The sequence below is a fragment of the Drosophila mauritiana genome, chromosome 3R (assembly GCF_004382145.1).
Source record: "Drosophila mauritiana strain mau12 chromosome 3R, ASM438214v1, whole genome shotgun sequence".
Classification (NCBI taxonomy): Eukaryota; Metazoa; Arthropoda; class Insecta; order Diptera; family Drosophilidae; genus Drosophila; species Drosophila mauritiana.
In genome coordinates this window covers 21,097,379-21,120,226 of record NC_046670.1, presented here as the reverse complement: position 1 = coordinate 21,120,226, position 22,848 = coordinate 21,097,379, and the positions used below count along the sequence as shown (strand labels likewise).

The 22,848-nt window shown below is 45.6% G+C and overlaps 8 protein-coding genes across 13 annotated transcripts; 5 read left to right on the top strand and 3 right to left on the bottom strand.

Annotated features, from left to right (window-relative positions):
• Positions 1-280: 280 nt before the first annotated feature.
• On the top strand, positions 281-1,023 carry LOC117142563 (28S ribosomal protein S24, mitochondrial). Its single transcript, XM_033306615.1, has 3 exons — positions 281-383; positions 444-633; positions 691-1,023. Exons 1-3 carry the CDS (start codon positions 366-368, stop codon positions 978-980), a joined length of 498 nt encoding a protein of 165 aa, XP_033162506.1. The 5' UTR covers positions 281-365; the 3' UTR covers positions 981-1,023.
• On the bottom strand, positions 635-2,102 carry LOC117142562 (TBC1 domain family member 7). 2 transcript variants are annotated; one of them, XM_033306613.1, is made up of 4 exons: positions 1,460-2,102; positions 1,168-1,399; positions 998-1,111; positions 635-932 (listed from the first exon to the last, which is right to left on the bottom strand). In XM_033306613.1, the coding sequence occupies exons 1-3, from the start codon at positions 2,056-2,058 to the stop codon at positions 1,025-1,027; spliced, it is 918 nt and encodes a 305-aa protein (XP_033162504.1). In that variant the 5' UTR covers positions 2,059-2,102; the 3' UTR covers positions 635-932; positions 998-1,024. The 2 variants fall into 2 exon arrangements, with proteins under 2 accessions (XP_033162504.1, XP_033162505.1); XM_033306614.1 differs by having other exon boundaries at positions 1,025-1,111.
• A 252-nt stretch (positions 2,103-2,354) lies between these two features.
• Positions 2,355-9,029, top strand: LOC117142811 (unconventional myosin-Ia). Of its 5 annotated transcripts, XM_033307021.1 has the most exons (18): positions 2,355-2,422; positions 2,735-2,937; positions 3,003-3,118; positions 3,187-4,225; positions 4,334-4,397; positions 4,469-4,482; positions 4,545-4,629; positions 4,682-4,776; positions 4,842-4,989; positions 5,046-5,368; positions 5,443-5,690; positions 5,750-6,446; positions 6,520-6,579; positions 6,662-6,993; positions 7,053-7,188; positions 7,249-7,401; positions 7,458-7,585; positions 7,711-9,029. In XM_033307021.1, the coding sequence occupies exons 2-18, from the start codon at positions 2,833-2,835 to the stop codon at positions 7,832-7,834; spliced, it is 3,867 nt and encodes a 1,288-aa protein (XP_033162912.1). In that variant the 5' UTR covers positions 2,355-2,422; positions 2,735-2,832; the 3' UTR covers positions 7,835-9,029. The 5 variants fall into 5 exon arrangements, with proteins under 5 accessions (XP_033162912.1, XP_033162916.1, XP_033162911.1 ...); XM_033307020.1 differs by having other exon boundaries at positions 2,375-2,937; XM_033307022.1 differs by lacking the exon at positions 6,520-6,579 and having other exon boundaries at positions 2,375-2,937.
• Positions 8,959-11,492, bottom strand: LOC117142812 (4-coumarate--CoA ligase 1). The gene is made up of 3 exons (XM_033307026.1): positions 11,262-11,492; positions 10,085-10,760; positions 8,959-10,028 (listed from the first exon to the last, which is right to left on the bottom strand). Exons 2-3 carry the CDS (start codon positions 10,753-10,755, stop codon positions 9,065-9,067), a joined length of 1,635 nt encoding a protein of 544 aa, XP_033162917.1. The 5' UTR covers positions 10,756-10,760; positions 11,262-11,492; the 3' UTR covers positions 8,959-9,064.
• Positions 11,493-11,846: 354 nt separating this feature from the next.
• LOC117144845 (mitogen-activated protein kinase p38a) lies at positions 11,847-13,412 on the top strand. The gene is made up of 2 exons (XM_033310241.1): positions 11,847-11,970; positions 12,071-13,412. The coding sequence occupies exon 2, from the start codon at positions 12,114-12,116 to the stop codon at positions 13,212-13,214; it is 1,101 nt and encodes a 366-aa protein (XP_033166132.1). The 5' UTR covers positions 11,847-11,970; positions 12,071-12,113; the 3' UTR covers positions 13,215-13,412.
• A 197-nt stretch (positions 13,413-13,609) lies between these two features.
• LOC117144846 (putative mitogen-activated protein kinase 14C) lies at positions 13,610-14,742 on the top strand. The gene has a single exon (XM_033310243.1). The coding sequence runs from the start codon at positions 13,644-13,646 to the stop codon at positions 14,685-14,687; it is 1,044 nt and encodes a 347-aa protein (XP_033166134.1). The 5' UTR covers positions 13,610-13,643; the 3' UTR covers positions 14,688-14,742.
• Positions 14,743-14,885: 143 nt separating this feature from the next.
• Positions 14,886-16,478, top strand: LOC117143918 (serine--tRNA synthetase-like protein Slimp). Its single transcript, XM_033308833.1, has one exon. The coding sequence runs from the start codon at positions 14,919-14,921 to the stop codon at positions 16,311-16,313; it is 1,395 nt and encodes a 464-aa protein (XP_033164724.1). The 5' UTR covers positions 14,886-14,918; the 3' UTR covers positions 16,314-16,478.
• Positions 16,326-22,512, bottom strand: LOC117143917 (anosmin-1). Its single transcript, XM_033308832.1, has 7 exons — positions 22,253-22,512; positions 17,948-18,625; positions 17,770-17,888; positions 17,516-17,709; positions 17,079-17,452; positions 16,951-17,017; positions 16,326-16,622 (listed from the first exon to the last, which is right to left on the bottom strand). Exons 2-7 carry the CDS (start codon positions 18,592-18,594, stop codon positions 16,446-16,448), a joined length of 1,578 nt encoding a protein of 525 aa, XP_033164723.1. The 5' UTR covers positions 18,595-18,625; positions 22,253-22,512; the 3' UTR covers positions 16,326-16,445.
• Positions 22,513-22,848: the final 336 nt, after the last annotated feature.

Here is a 22,848-nt window from a genome sequence, read left to right as displayed (position 1 = left end):
TTTCTTAAGGAAGCTTTTAAAATGTTGCTTAAATATTTTAAATAAATGTGCAATAATGTTTTTACATTACATTATTACATTTTCCCACTGACAACTGTTGACAACTCTGCCCCGCATTAAAACAAAATAAAAATCGATTTTCAATCAATTAAATTTAAGAACTAAAATGAGGATTTACACAACTAAAAATTTATCATTCTGTGTTTTTTTAACTACTTCCTTTAATGTTCAAAAACATTACACATTTTACACATTCAAAAACAATAATATCGAATACTTATCTATAAATTTGTCCATCTCTAGCGAACCGTTACGTCACGTCAATCAGCTGTTGCTGGACGCAAAATTGTTTCTGCCGCAAAATAATGAACTTCTTGAAAAAGGTGTGTTAAATAACAACAAATATGACCATTTATATATTAAAATAAGCTAATCTATTGCAGCTGGTGCCCCAGGTGGCGACCGAGGTGCAGCAGCTCAGCCGGTCGGGATTCCACACCAGCTCCGTGTGCTGTCGCGTGCAATCCGGGCGATACCGCATAACCACAAAGCGAAACAGGCCTCTTACCTACGAGATGGCCAATCCGCCGCATTTTATTGGCCACCGCAAATCTTGGAACTCATGGAACACATGTAAGTTGTGACAAAAGTTTATTAAGGAAGCATTTTGATGGCACCCCTCTATCTTAGCAACAATAAAGGATGCCCTGCGTCCGTCCCAGACCGCCATAGAGGATGTGTTCATCCGCAAATTTGTCACCGGCACATGGCATGCCCTCGTCTGCTCCGAGATCATCATCAAGCGGCAGCACAACACTATTAGGATTGCGGCCCTTATTCGGCAGGCGATCACCCCGCGAAAAATGTACTTCCTTATTGGTTACACGGAGGAGCTGCTCTCCTATTGGATGCAGTGTCCCGTGACCCTGGAACTGCAGACGGTGGGCGATAAAAAGGACGTGGTCTTCAAATACATTTAGTTCATTCAGCTATTTACATGTCCAATATAAAAGTGTAGATTTACTTAGTGCGTGTATTCGACTTCGCTGCTGTTGTTTTGTAGCGATTTGATGGCCTTGTTTACGATAATAACACCGTCGAGATCCTTTACCTAAGGCGAATTTTTGATAAGTTATGGCTTAGCACATGGTTTCCTTATTAACTTACCGTTTCTATTAGTCTTTTGACGTCTGCTAAAGATGTTTGCTTTAGTATCGAGGACCTTATGTCTTTAACTAGTTCTACAAACAGGAAAACAACAATCTTCCGGGACCCTCCACAGACTTTGTCCCATATCTTGACCAAATGAGTTGTACAGATTATTCCAGCAAAGCAGGTTATGTACCAGTTATCCAGTAGCGTTGAGTCGCCATCAAACAGGCCCAGAAGCTCCAGGTGACTATAAAGAGTAATCGAAGAAAATTAGTCAAATAACCGGACTAACCGTATGCAAACCCACTTGAGCAAGGACAAATCTTCGCGCTTCAGCATATTCTGCGTTTGCTCCTTCAGCTTGACGCACTCCTTCTTCAGTTCGCGGGTGTACTTGTAGAATCCCTTTGCTATCCAGTAGGTTTCCACGTTGTCGTCAAATATTTGCAGCAACGTGCGCACAATCTCTATGAAGTGCATGTCGTCCGCCTGGAGACTGGTACTAGTATTGCCATGCCACAGTCGATTGGACTCTATCAGCCACATGGTGTGCATGACCTGCGCCTTCTTCTTATGGTCTATCAGCCACATGAAGGGCTCCTTCTGCTTATGGTCGTTAAGCCGGAGCACGGTTACCGCTCGCCTCAGATCCTCGTACATTTCGCGTCTCTGGTCGCGTACGTACGCCGTGGACGCTTTGTGGAGCGGAAGAATACCCATGACCAGGGCCCACAGATAGCTCCTATTGTTGTTCGGCACTGTGTAGTTCATGCAGAACTGCTTCAGCTTGCTCAGGTTGCGGATGTCATCCTGTAGTAGTTTGTTCAGCGACTTTTGTTCCTCGACGCTGTTTATTTGGCATTTTTCATAGTAGATGGACCTGAAGTTTCGCTCGTCAGTATTCATGGTAATTTTTGCGTTTATTATCCAAACAATAGGGATGGCAAACCCACCGCGAAGAATAACTAGTTTCGATTACCGACGCTGGTAACACCCTAGCAAAGTTAATACTATAATTTTAAAACCATTTTGAGAACTTAAGTCAAGTAAAATAATAGGCTTTTAAATATAACAGATATTAATAAACCATTAAATTTAATATCAAATGAATTGTTATTATTATATAAAACTATTCAAATAGATTCCAAAGCATAATACTCTTTGTAGGGTATGCAAATCGATTGGTGGCTTAGAGACTATATCGATATGGTCGTCGATGGCTGGGCCACCACTAGTACTCACTGGATGCAAAAATGTCTTTTCTGAAAAGGTAAACAAAATGTGCAAATCGTGGCGAATAAAGACAATAATACGCTAAAAACGAAGGCGTAGAAGGGCAGTCGGGAGTCCTGTTGTCACGGATATTAGAAGCCGGACTCTATCTATCCAGAATATATGAGTGAACACGAGCTCGAGGCTGTTGCTCGCCAGCACATGAAAATCAATAATTGAATCAGAAAATCAAAACACGGATTCGCCCAGATGCATGCAGGCCCGCGATAAATTATGCAATTGTTGGAGCCATTAACAACCCCCCTTACCCTTCCCATCGTTCCCGTTCTTGTTTTGGCCCCGTTTGCAGTTGATGTATTCAAATTCAAATGGTGAACTCGATTTTGGTCGTTGTCGTTGTTGTCACTACTGCCGTGCACGTTGTTGTAATTGGAGCTGGGAATCGCGATGGAGCAGGAAATCGGCACCTGGGATTCGGTGCTGTTGGAGAACCTTTCCGAGGATAGTTTCATAAACAACATCCACCAGCGCTATAAGCGCGATCACATATATGTGAGTCCTTACAGTTCTCCCAACTCTTCAGATTTCTATACATTTCCTTATATTTTCATTTCCAGACCTACATTGGAACATCTGTTGTGGCTCTGAATCCATATCATCACATATCCGAGCACTCTCTGGACAATGTCCGTAACTATGGCGATAAGGGCATCTTCCAGCTGCCGCCCCACATGTAAGAGATCATTTAGGAGGCTGGCCCCTTATCATTACTTATACAACTTTTTTACTTTTTTTCACCAGATATGGTCTCACAAATCTGGCTTATCAATCGCTCAAAGATCAGAGCGAGGATCAGTGTGTTCTTCTCACCGGTGAGAGCGGAGCGGGCAAAACGGAGACCTTTAAGATGATCGTGAACTTTCTGACCCACATACAAGATCGCTCACACTGCCCCCCAACACCGAATGTTCTGCGCAAGCAATCCTCAACCAGCTCGGCCAGCGGATTGGTGATGCACGCCCACAGGCGAGCCTCCAGCAGCTGCTCCGGCACTGCCAATTTTATTATATGCAAAAACCGGGCGGAAAATCCGTCAGGCAGTGTTTCACGGCGACAAAGTCCTTCGCCAGGACCATCGCAGCGATCGCGGACGCGGGCCGAGAGCATCGAGCGCCAAAGCAGGCGCCACATGCGGGAGAAAATTGTCGACTTTGATTTCTCACACCACAAGAGCAGCGATAACATCAGCGGCCTTCCTGAATCGCACGCCCACCACATGCATCCGACCAAGTCGTGCTTCAAGCACCAGCAGACCCAAGTCAGCGCCTGCACTGCAATGCCCGCGGCAGCCAAGGGATCGCCCAAATACGCGGTACCCACCGTGTACGGCGGTTGCCGCCAGTGCGGACACAGCAAGTGCGTTCGTGCTCAGAGCCTGGAAAAGGAGGAGCGGGATGATCTGCGAGGCAGCAACTGCCGCCTGTCCACCATAGCCACTGCCACCACCACCCCGACACATCAGCATCGCGGCAGTTGCTCCAACCTGATGCGCCAGCACTCGACAGAGAGTCAGCCGGAGCGGGAGCGGGATCGAAGCTCCCTCATGGGGTCCACGCAACGTATATCGCTGTACGATGCACACAAGCTGAGCAAGGTTCTGGGCGATCTGCCGCCGCCTCCGCCTAGTTCTGTTTCGCCCACGCCCTCGGCCAGCTCTTCGCTGCACAGGCGTCACAAATCGCCGACGCAACGAATGCGAGAGTGCGTCACCTGTGCGGATGTGTTCCTGGAGGCCATGGGCAATGCCTGCACCCTGAAAAATAACAACTCTAGTCGATATGTAAGTGAACTGTGTATGTACTGAAATGTGCTAGAATACCTCTGCACTTTTACAGAGATAACTTTAATATGAATTTAATTATAATTTTCTACTGTTTTTTGATTTCAGGGAAAGTTATTTGATATCGAAATTGATTTTAAGGGAGATCCAATGGGAGTGCACATTACCCATTGTAAGTAAAACTCCACCTATTAATTATAAATATGTATTCTGACATTTATTTAATTCGTGCGTACATCTAAGATATGTTGGAAAAGGTTTGGTTGAATTTTAAATAACTTAGTTTAGTTATTATGTCTAATATTTCATCTGTTTACAGACCCGTATAACGGACCCTATCATTGGAGAGCGAAATTTTCACATCTTTTACCAATTACTTTTGGGAGCTGATCTCCAGTTGCTAAGTAAGATGTTTTACTCGTTTTAAACGCTACCTGCTCATCAGTATCTTCTTAGAATCGCTCAAGCTGTATCGAAATGTGGAAAAGTACGAGCTGCTGCGCAACACAACTGCCATGGAGGAGGACCGCATGAATTTTCATTATACGAAGGTTAGATCTTAACCGGATAATTATATAAATGAACAAATAACCGATGTATTTCACTTCTATTCCAGCGATCCTTGGATGTGCTGGGACTTAGTTGTGAAGAGAGCAACTCCATCTTTCGGGTCATCGCAGTGGTTCTAAAGTTGGGTAACTTTATTTTCGTACCCATTACTAACATTGATGGAACTGAGGGTTGTCAGGTGTCCAATGTTTACGGTATGTTTTTTAAGGAAATCACAAGCAACATAATTTATATTATATTCCATTTACAGAAGTTCAAGAAACAGCACAGCTTCTTAATATGGAAGCCCAAATTCTCATAAATTGCTTAACCAGAGCGAATAGCTCGAACAGCGCTCAAGAGGATGTGGGTTGCGAAATGGATGCACGACAAGCAGCCACCAACCGAAACACGCTGTGTCGCACTCTTTACAGCCGGCTCTTCACGTGGCTGGTGAACAAAATTAATGAGTCCCTGAAGTCAACACAGCGCGAGAAGAACCTAGCATTGCTAGATTTTTATGGATTCGAAGTGCTGGACCACAACTCCTTTGAGCAGTTTGCCATTAACTATAGCGCGGAAAAGATCCACCAGGCAAGTACACATAACTCATCCACTTTAGAATTATAGGTCTTTAATATTGTAATTTAATCCTTCTCCAATTTCAGAATTTTGTGTTTCATGTGCTACGTTCGGAGCAAGAACTCTATATTCGCGAGGGACTGGAATGGTCTCGCATTGACTATTTCGACAACGAGTCAATTTGCGAGTTAATAGACAAACCCAGTTATGGTATATTGAGCTTGATTAATGAACCCCATTTAAATAGCAACGATGCTTTGCTTTTGCGGGTTCAGCAATGTTGTGCGGGCCATCCCAACTTTATGACCACCGGCAGCAATTCCATGTGCTTTCAGTATGTAATTTAGCTATGTGATCCCATTCTCAATGATGACTCAATGTGTTTATTTTCAGGATTCGTCACTATGCAAGTGTAGTGAACTACTCAATACATCGGTTCCTCGAAAAGAACTCCGACATGCTGCCGAAGTACATAAGTGCTGCCTTTTATCAGAGCAAACTTTCTTTGGTGCAAAGCCTATTCCCCGAGGGGAATCCCCGTCGACAGGTTACCAAAAAGCCCAGCACGTTGAGCTCGAATATCCGCACCCAATTGCAGACGCTGCTGGCCATCGTTAAGCATCGCCGCTCCCACTATGTGTTCTGTATTAAGCCCAACGAGGGCAAGCAGCCGCACCAGTTCGACATGGCTCTGGTGCAGCATCAGGTGCGCTACATGTCGCTCATGCCGCTGGTCCATCTGTGTCGCACTGGTCATTGCTACCACCTGTTGCACGTTAAGTTCTTTCATCGCTATAAGTTGCTCAACAGCCTGACTTGGCCCCACTTTCATGGCGGCAGTCAGGTAGAGGGTATCGCCCTAATAATCCGTAACCTACCACTGCCCTCAGCGGAGTTCACGATCGGCACCAAAAATGTGTTCGTGCGTAGTCCCCGCACAGTATATGAGTTGGAACAGTTTCGCCGCTTGCGTATTAGCGAGCTGGCCGTGCTCATTCAAACCATGTTCCGAATGTACCACGCAAGGAAGCGCTTTCAGCGCATGCGACACAGCCAGATGATCATATCGAGTGCCTGGCGCACGTGGCGGGTAAGCAGTTTTGTGGGAAATCCATCAATTAGCATGATAAGCTTTGTATTACTCTCATTTTCTGCATGTATAGGAATGTCGATTTGGCATTCCCTTCACTGGTCGTAGGCATTTGTGGAGTTTATATCGTGTCGTAAGCATTGCATGATTTATTCTAATTTATCCAAAAGCAGTTTCTGTTATATATTTATTTATAATTCATTTATTTTCCTTAGGCCCGCGAGGAGTATCGGTCCTTGAAGTACAAACGACAGGTGAGATGGGCCATCGATATTATAGGCCGCTACTACCGCCAGTGGAAGATTAGGCAGTTCCTTCTGACAATTCCCTTGCGACTGCCACCCAACACGCTAAGCCCGCTTTCCACCGAATGGCCAGTGGCTCCAGCATTTCTCGCAGATGCCTCTCGTCATCTTAGGTCCATATACCATCGTTGGAAGTGCTACATCTACCGAAACTCCTTTGATCAAACCGCGCGCAATCGAATGCGGGAGAAGGTCACAGCCAGCATTATCTTCAAGGATCGAAAAGCTTCATATGGACGAAGGTAACAGCTTCTTATTTTTTAAAATTCAAAATAATAATTAAGGGGTATTTCCCTTACAGTGTGGGCCATCCTTTTGTGGGGGACTACGTACGACTGCGCCACAACCAGCAGTGGAAAAAGATCTGTGCCGAGACCAACGATCAGTATGTTGTATTCGCAGACATAATCAACAAGATAGCGCGGTCCAGTGGCAAGGTAAGCTAATATATTTAATTTAAAAGTGGAATATATCAAGTCAAATTATTTTTATTTCAGTTTGTGCCCATTTTGCTGGTGCTATCCACGTCATCGCTTTTGCTGTTGGACCAACGAACGCTGCAAATTAAATACAGAGTGCCTGCATCGGAGATTTACCGAATGTCTCTGAGCCCCTACCTAGATGACATTGCTGTGTTTCACGTAAAAGCGGTATATATACTGTCCAATTCCTATTTCCTTAAAATCATTTTTTATTCGTTTTGCAGTCTGAATTTGGTCGGAAGAAGGGTGATTTCGTTTTCCAAACGGGTCATGTGATTGAAATTGTTACCAAAATGTTTCTGGTCATACAAAATGCCACAGGCAAACCCCCGGAGATACACATAAGCACTGAGTAAGGGCTAACAATCAATGTCCAAAAATCCACTGGATATGAAGCTATTCTGCTCTAGATCCGATGACGATTAAGGCACTTTACCAAAAGTCGTGGCCAACTAATAGTAATTTTTAACCTTACAGATTTGAAGCGAACTTCGGCCAGCAGACTGTCATCTTTTCGTTCAAATACGGCGGCATGTCGGACTTAGCACAAGGCCCACCCAAGGTCACCCGCAAGGCGAACCGCATGGAGATAATTGTGTGATCCACGACAGAATCGAAATCTGATCGTGGCAGCTCATCGAGTCCGCTGCTATCATCTTCTTCGCCTTAGGCAGAACTCGTGTTCGGCGGAACGTATCCAAAAATTGTCGCCAGTCATCATGCAATTGCAATTACCATTGCTTTTTGCGGTGGCCGGGGTCAGTCGACTTTTATATGGTCCCAGGGATCAAAATACAATTTTAGCAATATATTCATACACTCACACAATTTAGTTTCGTTCACAAGTGACAATCAGAGTAACCAATTTGTTGTCAGGATTGTGCCAAAAGCAGGAAACTAGAATTGTGCCAATGGTAAAAGAAAAAAGAGCGAGCTAATTTTAAAATGCACCGTTTTTATTTAAATATGTAAAGTTAAACGAAATGAAACTAACGAAGTGAACAACTGAATTTATTCATCTAATTTGTCGAACTAGGTTTAAGTGTAAATCGTGCACCAAGTCGATTAGCATTGCAACAATAAGTATGTACTGCAAGTAAGCACTGGTAGCCGCGCAGCTCGAAAAGATTGGAAGCAGGATTTGGTCGGGGGTGCGCCGGTGCTGGATGAGCAGTATTTAGGATTTTACACAAACTATGATATTTCCGTTATAGAAACCAAGGCATTTCTCTTACATTTAAGGTTTCATACACAATAATTAGTAAACTAATGCTAGAGACAGACATATAAACCTCTTTATATACTGGAAACACAAATGAACCCAATATATGCAATTTGCTGCGACAAAGCAAGATAGAAACTTTTCCCAAGCAAAACAAAAAATGTTAAACAACTATTTACAAAGCAGAGCAGATGAGTAGTTAAATATTTCAAATAAATATATAAATATATGTATACACCATACGAAATTAATAATGAGTCTATATAAAAGCGACAACAATATGGAAAAAATACAGAAAACATGTTTGTTACGAGTTGAGAACGAATGTATGTAGTTGTTTATATATAACTTGTTATTGATAGTTCGGGCATCTACGTAATTAAAGCTGGAGTTAGTTCTAGAGCTCCAGCGATGTCACATGCTATCTGCGACATGGAAATCCATCAGTTTTTATTTGTATTTAAGTTTTAAGCGAATACTTCGAAAGAAAAGCCAAATATGAGTAAATCGAAACCCAACCAGTTGGTAGTTTATAAAACAAAGTTTAGCAATAATAAAACATACACATAGTAAATTGTTTGTACACACACCCTTAAGGGGAGAAATCCCTTACAACTTGGATTTTTGCTTCTTAAGCATTTCCCGCAGAATGCGACGCAGAATCTTGCCACTGGGGTTCTTTGGAATTTCGTCAACAAAGATCACGCCACCCCGTAGACGCTTGGCAGGCGAGGCGTTGTCGTTGACAAACTGAATGACTTCGTTCTCGGTCAGTTGAACATTAGCCTGTTTGACCACAAATGCCAGCGGCAGCTCGCCAGCCTCCTCGTCCGGCTTTCCAATGACCGCCGCATCCTTAATCTTGTCGTTGGTGAGCAGCAGAGCCTCAATCTCTGCGGGCGGCACCTGGAATCCCTTGTACTTAATCAGCTCCTTGATGCGGTCCACGATGAAGAACTCAAAATCATCATCATAGTAGCCAATATCGCCAGTATGCAACCAACCGTCCTTGATGGCGGTCTGCGTGGACTTCGTATCTCCGATGTAGCCCTTCATGATGCCGTCGCCCTTAAAACAGAGCTCGCCGCGCTCGTTGGCCCCCAATAGCTTGCCGGTGTCGGGATCGATCACCTTGGCATAGATGCCCACCTTAAGAACGCCCACACTGCCTGGCTTGCAGAACTCATCGTTCTGCACCAGAACACTCAGCGTTGATTCGCTGAGGCCGTATCCCTGTCGGATGAATGGCACTCCAATACGCTCCTTGATCTGATCCTCAGTTTCGCGACTAAGTGGGGCTGCTCCACACAGCAGGACCATCAACGAAGACAAATCGTACTTATCCACGATGGGGTGTTTAGCCAAAAAGACCATCAGTGGTGGCACCATGAAGGCCATCATCACGCGATACTTTTCAATGGCAGAAAGGAAGAGGTTTTCCTCGAACTTGGGCAGGTATACCAATCGTGCGCCACGGCAGGCGGTGGTGATAAGGGTGAGACAGCCGAAGGCGTGGAACCAGGGAATGACAGTGAGTAGAGTGATCTCCTCCATTGGAATGAGAGTGGGTTGGCTATTAAAGAAAAATCATTTTAAAGAAACGTTTTCATAGCTTATTATTAAACTTACATTTGTGAGTCGAGAGTGGCCAGCAGGTTCATTTGGGTTAGCTGCACTCCTTTAGGAAGTCCGGTGGTTCCAGAAGAGCACACAATAAGAGACACGTCCTCGTCCTTATTGGCAGCAGGGCTCGTGAAGTCAGGCTGTGTCTTGAACTTGTCGTTCTCCATCAGCTCCTTAAGATCATAGATGTTCTTAAAGTTCTTGGAAGTTCCACTGAGCGCAATGATGCCCTTGACGAACTTATTCTTGCTGGCCACTTTGGCAACACGATCAATGGTAATCTTAGAGGCGAATATGATCTTTGGCTTAGACAAGTTAATGGCGTGGTCCACTTCACGATCGGAATATGTTACGTTAAGGGGAGCAACCGTAGCCCCAACTGCTAGACCAGCGAACATGGCCAGGGCGAAGTTAACGCTGTTTTCGCTAGACAAACCGACGACGTCATTCTGTTTGACTCCCAGTTTTTGAAGGATGTATGCCAGCCGTACAATGGACTTGTGCATGAAACTGGCAGTGTACTCCACCCCATTGACGGCATCCACCAGGACCGTCTGGTCGCCGAAGCTCTTGTACTTGTCGAGGATGTACTGACCCAGGGATCTGCAGTCCTGGGCCTCCCGTTCAGTCACAGGACCTCCGTACACAATATTTCCGGGCAGCAGTTTTGAAGTCATTGTGTCTGCAAATAGAAAGAAACATGATAGTTAATGTTTTCATTTTATGATGAGCTATTATGGAAGATAACGAACTGTAGGTTATCTACCAAAAATATTTCCAATATACATAGGCCTTTGGGGAGTGTGAAGTTTTCCTAGAAAATTGTAAAAGAAAAGTGGTACAGGGGTTGAAGTTATAGCAACCCTTCAAACCATACTTTGAACCCCCCGGACTATCTAATCGCACTCGGCCCGCAGATCTTTTACTTGTGCCGAACATGCCATCGATGTTAACAATGTTCCTGCTATCTGAGATAGTGGATTATAGAAAATCTGCATGTTTGCCAGTCCAGGTTCCAAAGGTCGCAGTTCACAGCGGTTGAAGTGGCTTCTTCCAGCTCCCCTGCGGCCTAACATTTAAATTTTCAAGCGAACACTTGTTAAACCTTGTAATGTTTATGTTTTATACCGCTAATATATTCAGTATCATTCAAATAATCTCGTCAATTTACTTATGTACATACGCTAAAGTTTTCTAGGTTACGATGCGAGCGGGAGCGGCTTCCGTGCGAAACTAACTGTTCGTCGGAGAATGGTAGGGCGGAATGTCAGGCTGCGTTAACGGAACGATTAGATTAGCTTATTTGATAACCCCGGCGTTGCAACTGCGCAGGCGCGAGTAGTGTCACTGACTATTTTTCATTCAAAGTACACCAAAACTGCAACGGAAAATGGGTCAGGGGATGGTGCGGCACGAATTTGCAAGAAAAACAAGAGACAGCTGTTTTAAATACTTATTCGATAAATTCTTATTGAATTGTCAGCTGACGGTCTGGCAACGCCGTTTGTTTATTTTCATTTAAGCGCGCTACACTCTAAATTTTACGGTATATGGGTTTTAAAAATATAATATATTATTTAATTTTGAAAATATTATTAAAAACTAACCAAACTTATTACTTTTAATACCTTTATTCACATTTAAGGATAACGATAAGAGTGGAAAAAGATACTTACTATAGTATTATTTTTATTACCGTGCCAAAAATGATTTTAACAACCTTACATTAATCAAATGTAGCGCATTCGTGTGTCGCTTCTGATCGATCCGATCCACTGACGATCTGATTCATGGATGCCTAACACGCATCGGAATGGAGTAAAGCGAAAAAATATAGGAAAAATGCCAGGGACCAGTACTTAGTTGTTAATATTCTTGGGCGTGGAACAGAGGTACGTACTACTGCTGCAGAGCTGCCTCAAGATAAACGTAATCAGCATGGAATTATCGTTGGCATGACATTTTAATGGTCAATACATATCTCGTTCATAGGCACCATTAACTAAGGTGACGACGCCCTTCCTCAAGCAATACCATGTCAGTGTCCATTACAAAAAAGTTTTACAAGTTGGATATAAACCGAACGGAATGGGAGATCCCGGATACATATCAGGATCTGCAGCCCGTGGGATCGGGAGCTTACGGACAGGTGTCGAAGGCACTTGTTCGTGGCACCAATATGCATGTGGCCATTAAAAAGCTTGCCAGGCCTTTTCAATCCGCCGTCCATGCAAAGAGGACGTACCGGGAGCTTCGACTTTTGAAGCATATGGATCATGAGAACGTAATCGGCCTGCTGGACATTTTCCATCCACATCCCGCTAATGCATCGCTAGAGAACTTCCAACAGGTGTACTTGGTTACCCACTTGATGGACGCAGATCTGAATAACATCATACGGATGCAGAACTTGTCCGACGACCACGTCCAGTATTTAGTCTACCAGATACTCCGTGGCTTAAAGTATATCCACAGCGCCGGAGTGATCCACCGTGATCTTAAGCCCTCAAACATTGCCGTCAACGAGGATTGCGAGCTGCGCATTCTAGACTTCGGGCTGGCCCGTCCAACGGAGAACGAGATGACAGGCTATGTGGCCACGCGTTGGTACCGCGCACCTGAAATAATGCTCAATTGGATGCACTACGACCAAACGGTGGACATCTGGTCGGTGGGCTGCATCATGGCCGAACTAATTACCAGACGCACCCTCTTCCCAGGCACCGATCATATTCACCAGCTAAACCTGATTATGGAGATGTTGGGCACGCCACCCGCCGAATTTTTGAAGAAGATCTCATCGGAAAGTGCACGTTCCTACATCCAGTCACTTCCGCCTATGAAGGGACGAAGTTTTAAAAATGTTTTTAAGAACGCCAATCCGCTGGCCATCGATTTGCTGGAAAAGATGTTGGAGTTGGATGCCGAGAAGCGGATCACAGCCGAGGAGGCTCTTTCCCATCCCTATCTGGAGAAGTATGCGGAGCCCAGCGTCGAGCAGACCTCACCACCATACGATCACAGCTTCGAGGATATGGATTTGCCCGTAGACAAATGGAAGGAGCTGATCTACAAGGAGGTCACCAACTTTAAGCCCCCACCATCGTTTGCTCAGGTTCTAAAGGATGTAAAGTGAACACAAACCATTATGAATTTAAAGTATTACATAGGCCAATTTATTTGTTATAACCTACAAGTTCCAACCACGTCTTTTGTACTCAAATTTATCAATTCTTAGTGTTAACTTTTTATTTTGTTTTTGTTTTGCCTTTTTGTTATGGCATGCCAAAAATACTATACTTTTTAACAATAAATTTGTTTTATAAAACATCAAGTAATTCAACAAAAACCTTATTTTTGTCACCTCTTGGGCGGGATCTTTCATAGTGGTGTATGTCCGGTCATAAAGATGACTGAATCCAACAAGTTCAGTGTTCTTTCTGTCGAATGTGCACTGATAGATAAGGTGTTACGATACGATAAGCTTTGCGGGTGACTAAATGCAAGCTCAGTTTTCTTTCTGTTCCCTTCCGAAGAAGACATATTTTTGCACATTTAATCCAGAATGTCGGAGTTCGTAAAAGTGGCAATTAACGAACGCCTTTGGGAGTTCCCCGACATATACGAGTTCGTTTGTTTTCTGGGTGGCGGTTCCTTTGGCCAGGTGGCTAAGGTGAGACTACGAGGCACCGAAAATTACGTCGCTATGAAAAGGCTTATGCACCCATTCGAGAGGGAGGAGGATGCTAAGGGTGCCTATCGCGAGATCCGTCTGCTGAAGCACATGAATCATCGAAATGTTATCAGCCTGCTGAACGTCTTTCATCCACCAGCGCACAACATGATGGATTTTCAGCAGGTTTACTTGGTGACTCACCTGATGGACGCGGACCTGCACAGGTACTCGCGTTCGAAAAGGATGAGCGATCATGAGATTAGGATAATCCTTTACCAAATACTGCGGGGGCTGAAGTACATACACAGTGCCGGGGTTGTTCATCGTGACTTGAAGCCCTGCAATATCGCAGTTAATGGAAATAGCGAGGTGCGCATACTTGACTTCGGTTTATCCCGTATGTGCGCCGACAATATGACGGACTATGTGGGAACTCTGTGGTATCGAGCTCCGGAAATTATCTTCCTCAGAGGTCAGTACACAAAGGCAATCGACGTGTGGTCGGTTGGTTGCATTCTGGCGGAACTTATCACGGGGCGTGTCCTGTTCCCCGGTGAAAACTATCCAAACCAAATACGATGTCTGATTGACATAATCGGTACTCCGACGAGGGAGTTTATCACCGGAATAAGCATGGAAAAATCGCGTAGTTACCTGGAGAGGTACCCGTTACGCCAAAGGTGTGATTTTCACCATCGATTTATGGGTACCGATGTCCAGGCCGTCGATTTGATGGAAAAAATGCTCGAAATGGTTCCCGAAAAACGCATAACAGCTGCGGAAGCAATGCTCCATCCATACCTTCGGGATCTTATTGAGCCACACCATCATGCCGAAGACACCGCACCAGTCTATGATCAGAACTTCGAAAACCTAGTGCTGCCTGTAAAATGCTGGAAGGAACTTGTTGCCAACGAGATTCGGAACTTCTGACCTAACCAACTTGATGTGCATTTTTAAAATGTCTTAATTATAATAATGTAGAAGAATAAAGAAATTTTATATTTATTAAATGAACAAATTTTTAAACTGGATCGATATTCAGTTAAATTTAAATATTGAAATCTTTGAAATACCCCTATTAAATCTTCCGGATCTGGCAGCGCTGGCAACAGCTGATTTTGCCTTACCGGCTTATTTTTTTTACATTTGATAAAAAAAATAATGTTGAGCTTGCGAAGTGTATTAAAACACTGCCTTTCGGCCAAGAAAACGTGCAGCAGAAACATCTCCGCCCTGTACATAACTGGCGACAAAGCGAACGAAAACTATGTGACTCTGCAGCCGTACATGGACTTCAATGGAACCTTTAGAGAGCGGCAATCTTTGGACCAGAGCATCTCCAGCCGGGGATTGGACATTCGTTTGGAAACTGTGCTCAGCAAGTACGAGAAGTATAAAACACATCACTCTCAGCTGTCCAAGGTGGTGGAGGAACGCGAAAGGGTGACCAAGCGCCTAAAGGAGCTAACGAAATCTGGTGGTAGTGCGGTTCAGCTGGAGGAGTTGAAAGAGCAAGGGAAATCGTTGCGCAACGAGCTAAAGGCTCTAAAGCAGACACTCTATCCCATAGAGGATGACTTTATTCATGACTATCTGCACTTGCCCAACCTGCTGCATGCCCAGAGCCCTGTCGGAGGGGAGGAAAAGCTGCTCTATCGCCATGGGGTGCCCAAATCAGATAATAAGACTACATCCCACTTGGCACGCCAGGAACTTGTAAATTTTGTGGACAACAATCGTTACTACTTGATGGAGCAGGCTGCTTACTTCGACGTAAATGCCATGCAATCCCTGGCCCGCTATTTCGTCAACCACGGGGACTTCATTCAAACTGCCAATCCAGACTTTGTGCGTTGCGTTCTCCTGGAAGCAAATGCGACACCCTTATCCGACTATCATCTGGTTCAGGAAGAGCACCTGCAAAACAAGATCAATACCGCCTATTTAACTGGAGGTGGGTCCTTCGAGAGCTACCTTGGTGCCATGACCAAGCTGTGCGTGTATCCCTCGGTGCTGCCCCTTCGGTATGTCTGCTGTGGTCGGAGCTACAACAAAGCGGAAGCGAAGATGTATGGGCCCATTCCCAGTCTTTATACGGCGACTCAAACGAATGCGGTACAAATCTTTGTGGCAACGCAAACGGCCAACGAAGCGGACACCCAACTAGAGCATATTCTCAATCTGGCTACTGATTTCTACAAAGCTGTGGACATACCCTTTCGGATTTCTTATGCAACAGCAGCAGTTCTAACTCCGGCGGAAAGTATCCGGGCAGTCATCGAAGTTTATGCCCCCTCACTGCAGCGCTACGTGTGTGTGGGACGTATCAGCAACTACGGAGACTTTGTCTCCAAACGAATCCTTTTTAGCACGCGGCGGGAGAAGCACTATGATTTCTTGCACTTGGTGGGCGGACCAGTGCTCTACACCTCGCGACTGATAGCAGCTCTCGTGGAGCATGGCGTGCGCTTGGAAGACTGCAAACTTTTGGGCTCTATTAGTCAGAAACCCAGTCATCAGCAGAATGTGCAGCAGTTTAAGGACCTTTTCACGTAAAAACGATAGGTGTTTAGTTTCTGTTGTTTGTTCTTAGGCCTAACAATAAGTAAAAGTTAAGTTTTACATACAATTATTTACAATCTAATGTAATCTCATGGTCAGCAGTGCGTTGAGCCCATAAACAAACTGCTAGTCAGCGCACTTGATCTGCAGCTTGGGAAATCTCTTGCGGAAATTTTCACATTTAGGCGTGGTGAAGGTAAAGACATTTCTGGAGTCGTCCAGCACGGAATTGGGACTGGAACGGGGAATCCTCAGCACATACGTGGTGTTGTACTTCAGCTTGCTGAACTCCAGCGGGTCCTTCTGCAATCAAAATGAATGTAATGTAGCTAACATACGGCAGCATTCGCTTGTTTGATCTTTGTAGTTTGGCATACACCTATGGCATGACCCGATTCTATTCATCAATATTGGGAAAATTTTGATTGGCATTTGACCACGTACTGCCAATTGGAAAGACGTGTTTTCCGTGTCAAATAGAGGAAACACGATTGCGCCTTGTTAAACAATACCCCATGGTCAACGATGTTCCACTAATTTGGCCTTGCCCGGTGGTCCGGCCAATCGGCACGAAGTATTCCGACATGTGGCTCGTGGCTCCCATCAGAGCATCATCAAGGGTATTACTTACTTTGGCGCGAATCGCGCGGAACTCTCGCTGCTCGCAGTTCGTCTCCTGGGGACACAGTTCATAGACCCTGCAATCGGGGTGATGGCATGAAATTTATGCATTTGGGCAATTTGTTTACAAATAATTACTTCTCCTTGTGTGGCTGGAAGCCCAGAATCTGCACAATCATGCCGAACTTCCGGTTCAACCGGAAACCCACTTCGTACGTGGCGGCGGCCGCTGTCCGGTTTGTAATGGTGGGCGAAACTTCATTGAGGGCAACTGGCTCCGAGGTTGTGGCCCGCTCCCAGCTCATGGAGCTGCTAGTGTGATGATGTCGGCGCCTATTTCCATTCCCGGAGCACTGAAGCGGTGTGATTGGCTCCAGAGGCTGCAGCGTCGTGTTGAACAGCATCGACCACTGCTCGGACTTGAGGCGACGAGAACCCAGGTAGGATATGGCCTGCACCTGGATGTAGTACGAGGAGTTGGGTAGCAGTTCCCTGATCTCGAACTGGTGGGTCTGAAATCATCATAACGAGCGAATTGCTAAGGCGCTACAAGGCACACATCGGGCTCCACTTACATCCTTAACGTAGGAGCTATTGGTAATCATCGAGGCCTTGGCACTGTTTACGTACAACGACCAGGTGATCTTGTACTTCTCGACAGGCAGGTTGGACTTGGAGGGGCACCACACCAGCTTAAGGGTCATGTAGCGCCCATCAAACTGCTTGCCGATGATCTTCGAATCGTTCGGCGCCTTTGGAGGCTTTGGGTCTAAAGAGTTAACAGCAGAGTAAGTGAAGGTTGTTTGGAAGACCAGAACTATACACTTACTGCCCGTAGAGGGAAAGGGATCGCTTGGCTCAGAATATCCTCGGAACCCGTAGCCGTTTACGGCTGCCACTCGAACCTCATACCAGCGACCAGGTCGCATGTGAAAGAAGATGTACGTGCTGTGGAATATAGAGGAGTGATACCATTGAAAAAGAAATATATCATGGAATGAACATACTGCTTGCTGTGTCCGATGTTCTCCTCCATGGTCTTCTCCACCTTCTGCCATTGCCAAGGACCCAGTTTCCTGGCTGCAAAATGCCGTCCTATGTGGGATCTCACCTCCACGTGAAAGTAGTAGACCAGTAGCGAGGACTCGATCTTCAGATCGACAGCATGACCTCGCGATCTCCGGAAGTACAGGATCTTCGGTATGGGCGGAAGCTGCGTGTTGTTCCTAACGCCGAGAGGTTCCACGCACATGGGTCCGCAACTGGAGGGACAACACTTCTGCACCTCGGGGCATTCATGATCGTACTGACAGTTGTCCAGGCAGGAGAGTCTGGCACGCGATTGCCTTCCAATTTTGGGGCAAATGCCGGCTCTGGGTCCCAGCAAAAGCTCCTGGATGCACTTGTTTAGGCACTGTTCCCGTCCAGCTTTGGTTGTGGGATTGCTGCCACACTTCGCCAGGCACTGCAGCTCCAGGATCTTATCCTTAACATCATTGCTATCCCGGAACCAGTGTGCCAGCTTTTGTCGCTGCAGCTGATTTGAAGCGGATGTGGAAGTGGAGCTGTATGATGAGGATCCGTTGGCCACGGCGCTTGGGAATAGCTGGCCGAGAACAAGCAGCGCCAGCAGCGCCACTTGCATGCTGCCCATCTGAACCGCTCCGATCCTCGGTGATTGCAATCTGCAAATGATCATGCGTCAGGTGATCAGCTCTCGGTTTCTGGACATTCCGTGCGTTCGTAATTTGTGCCGATCATCAGCAGCAGCTCGCTGATTATGCTAAAGGATCACCCGCTTCGCCTGCTCCCCGCGATATCGATGGGAGTCGAACCGGTTTCACCCATTTTGCATGACCAACTAACTAATCATTCCTCGCATTTGAGCCGCCCGACCCCGAAGTCGAGGCAATGAAAATGCAAAAAACACATAAATGTATCTCAAGTGCTTGACAGGACTTCAAAGCGCGCATCATAGTGCGTGCCACGAGAGCATCGGACAGACGGCCAGACGAGGCCAGCTATCTTCCTTGCAAGCTGACTCCGTGATGCCCTGTACTGGTCATTTGAGTTGAAAATGTATGCATTGTATTTTTTCTCACTGTACCGTTGGAATCGCAGCAAGTGTGGACTACGTAATAAAACTATTTCCTCTTGTGGATATCTTCGCACCTTTCTAAATCCCGGACAGCACTTTTCATCTTAATTTCGCATCGCACCAATTCTCGGAAGCCTGAAGCAGACTCTCGAAATTCTTCACCTGTTAGCTGTTAACTATCGATGTGCTCGCATCGATTCCATGTAGGGTATTTAGCACGCAAATGGGAAACTAATGTTTTATGGTATGGTCGATGGTCGTCGGTTTATGTTGTTGTTTCGCTTTTTGTTGCTGTTCGACTGCGTGTGAATGTGCAGGCAGCAAAAACAAAATCGAGAAAAATACGACTACGATGAATGTGCGAGAGCTGCAAGTGGATGTCACCACATCCACATCCACAACCACATCCACATCCACAGTTGCAGGGGCTGCAGAAGCAGAAGCAGCAGCCTCATCAGATCAGAAGCCTAGCCAGCAGATGCCGCACATACCAAGGCGATACAGACACTCTGGGAGCAGGAGCAGTTGAGTGGAGAAGTGGTGCAGCGATTCGGCGGCTGGTGGCGGTGGTTTAGCCAGGAGATGCCATGCTCCAACACAGTGGGGCTCAGAAATATATGTAGGCATTACGATTGGATAATAATTAGAATCAATTCACAGCCTTGAAAGTTTTTATATATCTCAAAGTGCTTATTGCTAACATCGCAACATCAGAGGCAACACTGCGTATGAGTAATTATTTTTTTGATAGAGCTGTATTAATATATTTTCTACTTTCTAAAAAACAATTCTGAGTAGAAGTCGCTTGCCAAAAAGTATGCAATGAATTTACTTGCAAAATAATGGGATTGTTATTTAAACCTAGTTAGCTGCATTGTTAGTTATAAAAATTTGATTCTTAATTGGAAGACCTCTTGTGCTGACCGCGTCTGTGGCGACTGCGACTGCCACTCCGACTGGGATGCGATGGCGACTGGGGGCCAAGGAGCTCGGAATGGCTGCGGGGAGCGCAGGCCCGAGGCAGCCTAACTGAGGGACATTAAGCGACAAATGAATGTGCGCGACGATCGACGCAAGAAGATGAAGCGGCGACTGCGACGACGACGATCGCCAAGAGCAGACGAGATGAAATGCACCAAGTTCCGCGGAACGAAAAATTTGCAACAAAATTGGGCAGTAAAGCGTCGGCAATGCGGGGATTGGGTTGGGGTTGTGCTTGTGGTTGTGGTTGGGGCTTGGTGCGGGGTATGGAGTGCGGGGTATGCGGAATGGGGGGGATGAGGATAGCGGCCACGACTCTTCCAGATGAATGGGTTCCTCGGCTGACGCTGATGAGACAGTCGAGTCGCAGCCAGGCTGGCTGCCGTTGCGTAGAGGCGATTAATTGCTTTTAACGATTCAAAAATTCAAAATTACTTTTTATGCTTCACGCACACCAAGGCGCAAAGGCACTTGGCCAGCATAGCACAGCACACATACGATGCACTTGGGGAAAATGCTAATAAATTTTCGGCAATTGGTTGGATAAAATGAAAAAAAAATATGAAATTGAAAAACACTACAAAGTATTCAGCAAAAAAGAGAAGGAGGTAATGGCCATAGTCAAGTTTAAGGTCACGTTTGACCCATATTTTCTGCAAGTGTACACACAGGGGCGTTGCTAAGGAGGGCAGCGGATGGCAATTGGGGGGGATGGGGATGAGGATGGGGGGCACTAAGATCCGGATCGATTTCGTTGACGTCGTTGCTGTGATAAATCGTTGGTGGTTGCTGCTCTTGCTGGAGTGTTGCTTTTGTTTTGCCTCCACTTGCAGTTGCTTCGTCCCACTAGCCACCCCCACCACGATCCCCCATTTGGGGCTTACTACAATGGCAATCCGGCGACAATGGCCAGTAAACTCGAGGCGGCAGCAGCAGCGGCAGCAGCAGCGGCAGCAACTGGGTGTAATATGATGCAAATCGTTTAACACTTTGACCAACAGCTCATCGCATTGTTGCCTCCGCCGCTGCCAAAGTGCATTGGTGGTAAAAAACAAATCGAAAAACTTTAACGTTCGAAGAGGGCACGTAACAAAATACCAGCAAATGGGACGGAGAACAGGAGCAATCATCAGTTTTTGGGGACCAGGCCAGAAAACGGCGAGATCAAACCGAGGAGTTCGATGGACTGACTGGATGGGCAGGGGGGCTAAACATTATCCACGATCATTGCTGAATCACAGTTAGCCATAATGTAAATATCAACCGAATGTTTTCTGTTGTGCATTTAAAGAAACCGTGAAGTCCCCCCTTCTCAAATATCATGAAAATAAAGTATGATTCCATTTTAGTATGCGTCAGATGTCAACGCTTTCGATGCATGCAAATTTATAACCTAAACAATTCATCATCAAGAACAACAAGCTTATGATAATCTTACAAATTCAAGGTCTTAAGCTTGAGCTCTATATTCCTAAGTAGGTAGTCCCTATACCAATTTCACATGATCCAACTATTCTCCTGCTAGAAATTTCGTATCTTTCTCATTGTTGTCAAGCGCGGTATCCCCCGGATCGCTATGGTGACACTTAAGACCGCTAGGAAATCCAAGCGAAACCAATGGAAGCCCATTTATGGGGTTCAAGCACCCAGCTGGGCATGTGCTCAAGCTCAAGCTCAAGCGGAGCGAATCGGAGTAGGATCTGTGTCCATGGCGGTGTCGAGTTCTACGTCAGGTTCTGAACACGAAGCCGTGCTCAAGGTTCAGCGATATGATATGTCGTGTGTGCATTCATACTCGTACTTCCGATTATAGAGTTCTGTAGGAGCTTTTCTTCTGGGATTCCCTTTCTAAAACTCAACTATGTTCTATGTATGTATAAGATTCTGACCCACACATGTAACGATATCCAAAGTCATAGTAGATATTATATATATTAGGTATTGTATTATATTAGTTAGTTTGCCTGATTTGCCCATTTATTTTCTCAGTGTTCTACAGGCGAAGAAACGCCGGCACCACAAGTGTCCGGCTAAGAGAGCTTTTGGGGCCTGAGAAGTGATGTTGCCGCATGTCAGCCGTGCACTATCCGATGGGATCTCAGTCCATCCCCTTGGATGCCCCTATATCGCCACCACCATCCTTACTCGTCCGCAATTAGCGCGAAGACAATCTCATTTACGCCGACGGAATTGCGCAAATGGCGGGCAGTGCGATACATTTTTAGGTACTCACGGTAATGGAAACACTTTCGGATGCACTGGCTCCACGCCGCGTGATCCGTGATCTCGTACTCCCACGCAGTCGGAGCGCCTTCTTTGATCGCTTGCAGCCACTTTAATATTTAATTCGCCGCACTGTTCCGATTTCCGCTCCTGGGAACTGTTGATCTTAAGTAACAAAACCGAAACCGAATCTCAATCCGAATCAGAATCTGAATCTAAATCTCAAGTGGGAGCTCTTTTCGTGCGACCGTTGCGCTGCAGCCCCCAAAAGAGAGTGACACACTGAACGCCACGGACTCGGACTGCAGGGCTCGAGCTCCAATGCTCCCGTTCTCCCGCCGCTCTCTCACCACAGTGGGCATGCTGGTGGATTTTCCGAACATAATATTATTTATAAAATATTCAAAATAATCACACAGTATGTTATGAATCGTAATTACTCGTTACATAACTATTTTAAGTTCAAAATATATATTTTTGTTTTATTTAAATATTATTGTTTATACTCGACTGTTTCCATCATCGCAGAAATAATATAAATTTAAGTGCTATATCAGCGATTTGTACCACTGTGCCGTGCTCCACTTGCTCCCGCTCCCACTCACC

Coding starts and splice junctions, on each gene's coding strand:
- LOC117142562 (XM_033306613.1), bottom strand. CDS start 2,058: ATGAATACTGACGAGCGAAACTTCAGGTCCATCTACTATGAAAAATGC. Junction 1,400..1,459: donor GAAGATTTGTCCTTGCTCAA/GTGGGTTTGCAT, acceptor TACTCTTTATAG/TCACCTGGAGCTTCTGGGCC. Junction 1,112..1,167: donor TCAAAAGACTAATAGAAACG/GTAAGTTAATAA, acceptor AATTCGCCTTAG/GTAAAGGATCTCGACGGTGT.
- LOC117143917 (XM_033308832.1), bottom strand. CDS start 18,594: ATGGGCAGCATGCAAGTGGCGCTGCTGGCGCTGCTTGTTCTCGGCCAG. Junction 17,018..17,078: donor TTCCAGCCACACAAGGAGAA/GTAATTATTTGT, acceptor CCCCGATTGCAG/GGTCTATGAACTGTGTCCCC. Junction 16,623..16,950: donor TCCGCGCGATTCGCGCCAAA/GTAAGTAATACC, acceptor TTTTGATTGCAG/AAGGACCCGCTGGAGTTCAG.
- LOC117142811 (XM_033307021.1), top strand. CDS start 2,833: ATGGAGCAGGAAATCGGCACCTGGGATTCGGTGCTGTTGGAGAACCTT. Junction 7,402..7,457: donor CTGTGTTTCACGTAAAAGCG/GTATATATACTG, acceptor TTCGTTTTGCAG/TCTGAATTTGGTCGGAAGAA. Junction 7,586..7,710: donor GAGATACACATAAGCACTGA/GTAAGGGCTAAC, acceptor TTAACCTTACAG/ATTTGAAGCGAACTTCGGCC.
- LOC117144846 (XM_033310243.1), top strand. CDS start 13,644: ATGTCGGAGTTCGTAAAAGTGGCAATTAACGAACGCCTTTGGGAGTTC.
- LOC117142812 (XM_033307026.1), bottom strand. CDS start 10,755: ATGACTTCAAAACTGCTGCCCGGAAATATTGTGTACGGAGGTCCTGTG. Junction 10,029..10,084: donor GCCACTCTCGACTCACAAAT/GTAAGTTTAATA, acceptor TTTCTTTAATAG/CCAACCCACTCTCATTCCAA.
- LOC117143918 (XM_033308833.1), top strand. CDS start 14,919: ATGTTGAGCTTGCGAAGTGTATTAAAACACTGCCTTTCGGCCAAGAAA.
- LOC117144845 (XM_033310241.1), top strand. CDS start 12,114: ATGTCAGTGTCCATTACAAAAAAGTTTTACAAGTTGGATATAAACCGA.
- LOC117142563 (XM_033306615.1), top strand. Junction 634..690: donor TTGGAACTCATGGAACACAT/GTAAGTTGTGAC, acceptor CCTCTATCTTAG/CAACAATAAAGGATGCCCTG.